Consider the following 7,850-nt stretch of genomic DNA (forward strand, 5'->3'; position numbering starts at 1 on the left):
GTGGGAAACACAGTAATGAAAAACTCCAGGATCCCTGTGCTCAGAGAGCTTACTGTCTAGGAGAGCAGAAAGACTGTGCCATCATAGCAACCTTTTCCTAGAGAGCACAATAGAATATAATAGATTTTTATGTGGAGAGAATGGGATTCCTGAAGTCGGTGTGAGTAATTCAAATTCTCATCGGAAATGAACATCATAAACTATCAATAAAGAAGCAGTGTTTATCATCTCTATTCTTAAGGTTTCTTTTTCTCTGTTGCTGCAACATCTCTCATATTAGCAATAAGAGAACAAGGAGAGAGAAGTGACCTTTAATTCTAGAACATTATGTCTCTTTGATGCCGTAGTCACAAGGAAGACCCTAAACACCAACCTGTTCTTGCCCTGGGTTGGTGACTACAAAGGCCTGCACTATGACCAGCAGCAGCAGCAGCTGGGGTTACAGGGCCTTGTACCAGTCGTCTTTGCACAACTTCAGTCTTTCTCAAAGTCTTTTGTTGAGACAGTTTGTTTCATTACTAGTTTGGAGGCATGGTATTTCCTACAGGCTTAAGAAATCATTTGCCTGCTTTAAAAAACAAAAATCTTAAACATCCAGGTTAATAATTTTGATTTGCAGGATTTCTGCAACTGTGTGCCCTTTTCTGATCCTGGCAGTTGAGGCCAGAGTGGCTCACGGTGAAGTAGCAGCAACTCGGGAAGCAGTGTTAAGGATTTGATTGTCAGTCTGTGTATCCCCATGGATCTGGGACCAGCGTTCCAGGAATGAACACTAAGGTGGCAGTTACTGTGGCACACCCATACACCCATTTCTGTCTTTGTCTTCTTGAGAACATTTTTACCTGTCTAGCACCTAGTTTAAGACTAACAACTCCTGGGGCTGGCCCGGTGGCGCAAGCGGTTAAGTGCGTGCGCTCCACTGCGGCGGTCCAGGGTTCGCCAGTTTGGATCCTGGGCGTGCACCGACACACCGCTTGGCAAGCCATGGTGTGGCGGTGTCCCATATAAGGAGGAGGAGGATTGACAGATGTTAGCACAGGGCTGATCTTCCTCACAAAAAAAAAAAAAAAAAGACTACCAACTCCTTAGACACATCGTAATCTCTACAGATAATTCTCACACTAAATGCTTAGTTGCACCTTATTCTGTTTTCTGTCCTGGAATCTGATAGGCAGGCATTTCAAGAGCCTGCTCCTCACCTTTTGCTGTTGTGGGTCAAGGGCTTTCTGAAATGTGCACATGCGCATGTGACGGTACTTGTCAGGGGACTTGAGCACACATGGCTCGTAAGGGTGTCAGAAGAGAGTTAGCTCTCATTTGTTTGATATTTTAACTGAAGGTGATGGATTTTGAATCTGTTTCTAGACACTGTTTCCAGCAAGTTGCAAAACAACAATGTTTATACTATTGCCAAGAGGAATGTGGAAGGGCAGGACATGCTGTACCAGTCTCTGAAGCTCACTAATGGCATTTGGATTTTGGCTGAGCTACGTATCCAGCCAGGAAACCCCAATTATACGGTAAGGCCTTTCTCAGAATGGGTGAGATGGGTTCAAGGAGGGAGGTAAGAGCCCTTTCCTTTCTTTTTTTCTTACCACCCTGGAAAGTCCTCGAGGGAGGCGCGTTAGAATCCAGGTATCCAAAACAAGCTGTCAATGAAGAAGTCCCCAGTTGCCTCCCTGGAACACCTTCCCTCTGCATTTGTCTGCCCATCCAACAGGCATGGTGCCTCTGGCAGCAAGGAGTGCCTCAGACTCCCCCTGGTATATAGAGAATTGCTCACAAAACTTGACAACTTCATCAATATCAGTTAATGCTTATCTAGCGTATCTGTGCGTGTGGTACTATAACAAGCTGCTGAGAGGACTGTTTACATGGCTCATTTCAAGAAGGCCTTTTTTCCTGCTTTTGGAGTTGATGACCTAAGAATTTCAGAGTCATAGATACATGAGCCTTTTTTAGCAGCGTTGTATGTCCTGAAATGCTCGTTGTGAAAGGTAAGACAAAATGGGACACGCCTTTGGCAACCTGAAAGGGGACCTTAATTTGGAAAACTTCCTTCAGTACCACACTGGACTAAAATTAAAATTCTGGCCGTGTTTTTAGGGCAGGAGCAACTGCCTTGTTAACAACAAAGATTGATCCCCTAGGCACTGGGCATTTGTTTGCTGGTGAAAAATGTGATCTCTGCTGCTTGTCATCTTTATTTTGTAAAGTAAAAGAAACCCGTTAGGATGAGGGAAATATCTTATTCTTCTGTTATGTTTGAGGATTTTGTAGGCTGTTTTGAAGGAGAGGATAGGAAAGTGACAGAGGAGAACAGGTTCAAAATTGAATAAGGAAGCTGAACAGTCAGTAGATAAGAGAGCTTTTCAGCCATTTAGCTGAGAAAAGTCAGTGACCCCATTCCTTAATTTATCAGCCAAGTCTGTTTTCATTAGCATACGCCGAGGGAATAGTACCACCCAGAACTGAAAAATTTTAGTGTTTTCCCCACTCGTTCCCTCCCTTGAAGTAAGCTGGAATAGCATATATGTGTGAGCTGAGAAACTTCAGGCTTCCCCCATAAAGTGTACGCTCCTCCCACCCATCTCCTCCATCACCAATCCTTTGTCTTTTTTTGGAAAGAAACTACTCTGTCATTTATCTTGAGTTCCACAAGAAAGGAAAACCGCTCTGCCTAGGGGGCCAGATTTTCACTGTAAAATCAAGGTCTTGTAAGATAACTCCATTTATTTCCCTAGAAATTTGCTCAAAGTATGATGTATATATGTGTGTGTGTGTTTGTTTTTTTATCATCCATTATTTATTGTATACAATCTTCCATCTCAGCTAGGTTAAATAAGGATGATTATGCCCAGTTTGCAGATAAGAAAACTAAGGTTAAGAATGATTAGTGACTTGTTCAAGATCATATAATTTGTTGGTAGGTGAGTTGTGCTTAGAATTCAGGTATCTCTTGACACTTCCTGCCACATTCTTTCTATTCATTATAAGTGTAGTGAGAATTTTGAGAAGGACCTCTTAGTATCACTGCCCTAAACATGGTTTGTTTAAACATTTTTTTAACTTTTTATTTTGAAATAATTTAAGGCTTAGAAGAAGTTTTTAAGATGGTACATAGAGTTCCCATGTATCTTTCATCTGGTTTTCTCCATTGATAACATATTACACACCCATAGTACATTTTCAACCTGGAAAGTGATATTGGTACAATATTATTTTTTTTTTTTTCCCCCCAAAGCCCCAGTAGATAGTTGTATGTTATAGCTGCACATCCTTCTAGTTGGTGTATGTGGGACGCGGCCTCAGCATGGCCGGAGAGGCGGTGCGTCAGTGCACGCCCAGGATCCGAACCCGGGCCGCCAGTAGTGGAGCGCACGCACTTAACCACTAAGCCACGGGGCTGGCCCTGGTACAATACTATTAACTAAACTATAAACCTTATTCAGATTTCACCAGTTTTTACATTACTCTTTTTTTTTTTTTTTTTTTTTTTGGTTGAGGAGTGTACAGTACTATGAAATCCTATCACATGTATAAATTTGTGTAACCACCACCACATCAGGACACAGATCTGTTCCATCACCATAAAAGACTCCCTCGTACCATCCCTCTATAGTTAAACTCGCACCCCAGCCCTAACCCTGGCAACCACTGACTGATACGTTCTCCATTACTATAATTTTGTCATTTTGAGAGTGTTATATAAATTAAATTCATAGAGCATGTAACTTTTTGAGACTGGCTTTTTCCCCTTAGCATAATACCCCTGACGTCCATCTAAGTTGTTGCGTGTATCGAGTTTGTTTTTTTTTTAATGACTAAGTAGTAGTCCACTAAATAGTGGGTGGTACCGTAAGGACTGATGGTCCCTTAGTCTCCTAAGAGAGGTTGATAAATCACTTCTCTCACCCCAGTCCTTACTGTATTTCGTTAAGAGGATATGTTTCTCCTATAAGGATTAGGCCACATCTCTCTAAGTAGCTGTATCTCACCGGGAAGATATCTTGTCCCAGGTGAAGAAGTATGTGTTCCAGCCTTTAAACCAGAAGTAGATGTGTAAGTCCTTGGCTTACTTAGGCAAAAGAGGTGACTCCTCTTCCCTTGGTGGGTCTACATGGGTGGCATTCCTGAGTAATTGGTATTAAAGATGTGTCACATAAGCAGCTAGTAGTTTGAAAGTTAAAACCCTGGTAAGCCCTCTTTTCCCTTAGGAGCCGAAAAAAATGAGACCCAGAGTTCCAGCTATATTTTATGAGTCAGATGATTAGACTTCTTTGTTCTTTATGTATGTTTCCCTTTTACTTTCTTCAGAATTTAATAATTTTTTTAAAAAGTTCATTCCAGCTTGTCTTAGCTATGCTAGTTGAAAATGAAGGGATGGGTTTTAGTCTAAACTTAACCCTTTGTTAAAGGCTGGGATGGCTAGAAGAGGAGGGGTGATATGAGAGTCCAGAGGGAGAGAGCTGTTCTTCCTTTTCTTTTCTTCCCCTTCCTCCAAAGAGCAGCTGAAGCTCTCAGGGTCCAGGCCTGGTCAGTCCATGACACGCCGTCCCGCCAGTGCCAACCTTGGCAGATTGGGCTTCTGTTGAGGAAGGCAACGTTTCCTTATCCATCATGAACAAAAAATGAACCTCCAACTGTCAGAACTTCAAGTGTTGTTACAAAGATGTGAAAAAATATAGGACAGTATTTTGAGGGAGAGGAACTACCCCTCTTTAGTCTGGGAATTAACTCCCTTAGGCTGTTCTCTCTCTAGCTTCCACTCTTCCTCCTCTTCTGAACCCACATACTCTCCCATGAGAATTTTCCACAGCATTGGCGGTGAAGAGGCTGTGGAGGAGGAGGGACAGAATTGCCTCTATAGGGACGTTGAAGTCAGGGAGATGTCTATAGCTGCAGCTTTGGCCAAAGTAGGGAGCTGTTTTCTATGCATATTTATATTCTTAAGTTAGTTGTTGTTTTGTTTTACATTTATCAGAATTGTCTTCCTGATTAATGTTAAGCAGCAGTTTTTGAAATGCCTTAGAGACTGAATATTAAGGCTGTAAATAAATAGAGCCTCTTTTTATGTTCTTTTTTGTTTGTTTGGCTTGTTTTTTTTTTTTTTTTTGCATTTTTAAAATTTCAGTTTAAGTTTTGAGGATGTGAGTTTTTTCAAGAAATTCAGAGTTGACCAAGATCATCTTGACATTTTTGCCAAAAATATTCTCACCTTTTGTACTGTTAAATCATCCAGAGTCTCTAATAAGAGAATACAGAGGTAAAATAATCTAAAATCTCATGGTGATTTAGATTAGTAAATCTAAATAGTTAAAGACAACTTTTGTTAATCTCCCTTAATAGACGAGAGCAATGATATCAGTAATACAAAAAGCAAATATGAATTTTCTGGTTCTAAATGCAATTTGCATGCTACTACTGTTATATTATTATTGATAACGTTCTGCCTAATTTAATACAATTAAGGAGTCCAAATGTGGGTATAAATTTTGTGCTTGTTGACCCATAAAGTGAAAATCTCAGTGTTCAACATTGAAATCTTTTCAATATTTTAATTTTAATTTGGTGGTTGTTAGACTGGAAGAAGAGGTGGTAGTAGAGAAGTAGTAGTATCAGAAGTATCTGATTCGCTTGTCTAAATAGGCAGAAAATAAAAGATTAAGCTAAAAAAAAAAAAAAAACATGGCCGGCCCGGTGGCGCAGATGGTTAAGTGCGCGTGCTCCGCTGCGGTGGCCCAGGATTCGCGGGTTCAGAACCCCGGGCGTGCACTGACACACTGCTTGGCAAGCCATGCTGTGGTGGTATCCCATATAAAGTGGAGGAAGATGGGCACAGATGTTAGCCCAGGGCCAGTCTTCCTCAGCAAAATAAGAGGAGGATTGGCAGATGTTAGCACGGGGCTGATCTCCTCACACACACACAAAAAAGAAAAATAGGATGTTTGTATGCTAATCAATAAATTATTTAAAAAAAAAAAAGATTAAGCTATTGGCATGAATTGCTGTATGGTTATACTAAGTAAATGTCTTTTTGTATTCTTGTTTTCCATCCGTAAGAGTGTACACTCTCCTCAGTATAATACAGAAAAGACTAGTACCTTGGACCTACCTAGCTTATGCTGTCATTTTAGTTGATTGTACATCCTTCCGAATTAGGACTGAGATAACCATCCTTGTCAGACTGAGAAACTGAGACAGACAGCTTGAAATGACCACCAGAAAGTTAAGGATTTTAGACTTTCCTTTTCATTTGGTAATGATTGCTATGACTCTTAGCAGAGCATTAGAGCAGCTATTCCCCTCCAGTCAGAGACTTTGATGTTTTTAGTATGGATTATTTCCTAACCTTATGGACCCACATAGAATGTAGGTGGAAAGACAGTACAACTTGATGTTGATTAAGTTGAAATTCTAAAACCCACAGAGCCTGTTAACAGGGTCTCTTTGGCTGCTCAGTGATGGAAGCTCCTCTCCCACTGTATCAGAAAGAGTCTGGTTTTCTTGAACTGAGTTCTTGGACACCTTTCAAGTTAATGCCAGTCTCCAGGCTAATCTTCCTTCTCCTTTTCCTCCCAACAGCTGTCGCTGAAGTGTAGAGCTCCTGAAGTCTCTCAGTACATCTATCAGGTCTACGACAGCATTTTGAAAAACTAATAGACTGGTCTGGTGCCCTCCGGCCACCCTGTGATCGGTGCAAGCCAAGAACTCTTAACTGGAAGAAGTTGTATTGCTGTGTAGAATCCGAACCCAAACACACTGAGGCCACCCACCAAGGTAGTGACTAGTCTAACCTGTGCTGACATTAGGGCACAACCTGTTGGATAGTTTTAGCTTCCTGTGAACATTTGTAACCACTGCTTCAGTCTCTTCCCACCTCTTGCCACCTGCTGCTATCTGTCCTTACTTGTGGGCTTCTCCATCCTGTGCCAATGGCTGGCATTGTTGAGTGTAGTTTGATATTTTGTAAACAAGAGCTCGTTTCAAAAACAGAAAAAGACAAAAAATATTAAAGCAAGGAAAAGTGTCACTGAAACATAAACTGCACTTTATTGTTTTATATTTTTGTACATATGAGAAATTGGGGGAATAGTATAACCAGTAGAAAGTGCTAAAACAACTGGCCATTGTTAACCGCACAGTCCTGGAGGAAGAGATGAAGTTACTTGCCCACCCTGTTAGGGGTTCTCTTATCTGTGGCAACCTTGTCCCTAGTCATTTGGGTTTTCCCCTTTTTTCTCTCTCCGAACTCCTTTTCCTTGTGATTCCCCCTGCCCCGGATTATCTTCTCATTTGATTGCTCTGCAGTTGGGAATGGTGGTCTTCCTTGAAAGATGTTTTGGGGGCAGGAAATAGGGCCTGTCAGCACCAAGGCTGAGAGCAGTGGGAACTTCCTACACTCCTTTCCCTTGATCTAACCCATTAATAAAACTGACTAAGGGATTTGAGGAGAGATGGGGAATAGGAACCAAAATGCTCTCCCCCGCCCCTTCCCTGGGTTTGATTTAATTCTCAGGTCCAATTCAGATCTAAAACCATCGTTTTAGAGTTGAAACAGACTTTAAGTAATAACTTACCCAACCCTATTTTTCTAAAAAGGAAAAGGATAAAAGGCAGAAAGGGTGTTACTGCCTGAGGCCTGTTAGTTGTTTAGTGGTGGAGCTGGGGGACCGGGTCTCCTAAACCCCCGTCAGTGCTGTTTTCACTGCAGGAGTGTCTCGTTAATTTTCTTTTCCTCAATACTTTTCTCTTGTCTTTTCTGTGCCTGCTTCTCTGTGGCTCCTCTCACCGTCCATACTGATTTGGGCACTCCATTCATTGGCATCAGGTGGGAGCAGAGTAGCTTT

General features: G+C 41.6%; 1 protein-coding gene across 3 annotated transcripts in view; it reads left to right on the forward strand.

The window, feature by feature from the left end:
- The window catches only part of AP2B1 (adaptor related protein complex 2 subunit beta 1), a 121,831-nt gene extending 114,781 nt beyond the window's left edge, over nt 1-7,050 (forward strand). For all 3 annotated transcript variants that reach the window (XM_004434855.3, XM_004434858.2, XM_087440820.1), the window contains 2 exons: nt 1,366-1,520; nt 6,586-7,050. In XM_004434855.3, the coding sequence (XP_004434912.1) occupies nt 1,366-1,520; nt 6,586-6,660 (230 nt within the window). In that variant the 3' untranslated portion in view covers nt 6,661-7,050. The remainder of the gene's footprint in view (nt 1-1,365; nt 1,521-6,585) is intronic.
- Nucleotides 7,051-7,850: the final 800 nt, after the last annotated feature.

This window comes from Ceratotherium simum, chromosome 16 (genome assembly GCF_057802395.1).
Source record: "Ceratotherium simum simum isolate JZ-2026a chromosome 16, ASM5780239v1, whole genome shotgun sequence".
Classification (NCBI taxonomy): Eukaryota; Metazoa; Chordata; class Mammalia; order Perissodactyla; family Rhinocerotidae; genus Ceratotherium; species Ceratotherium simum.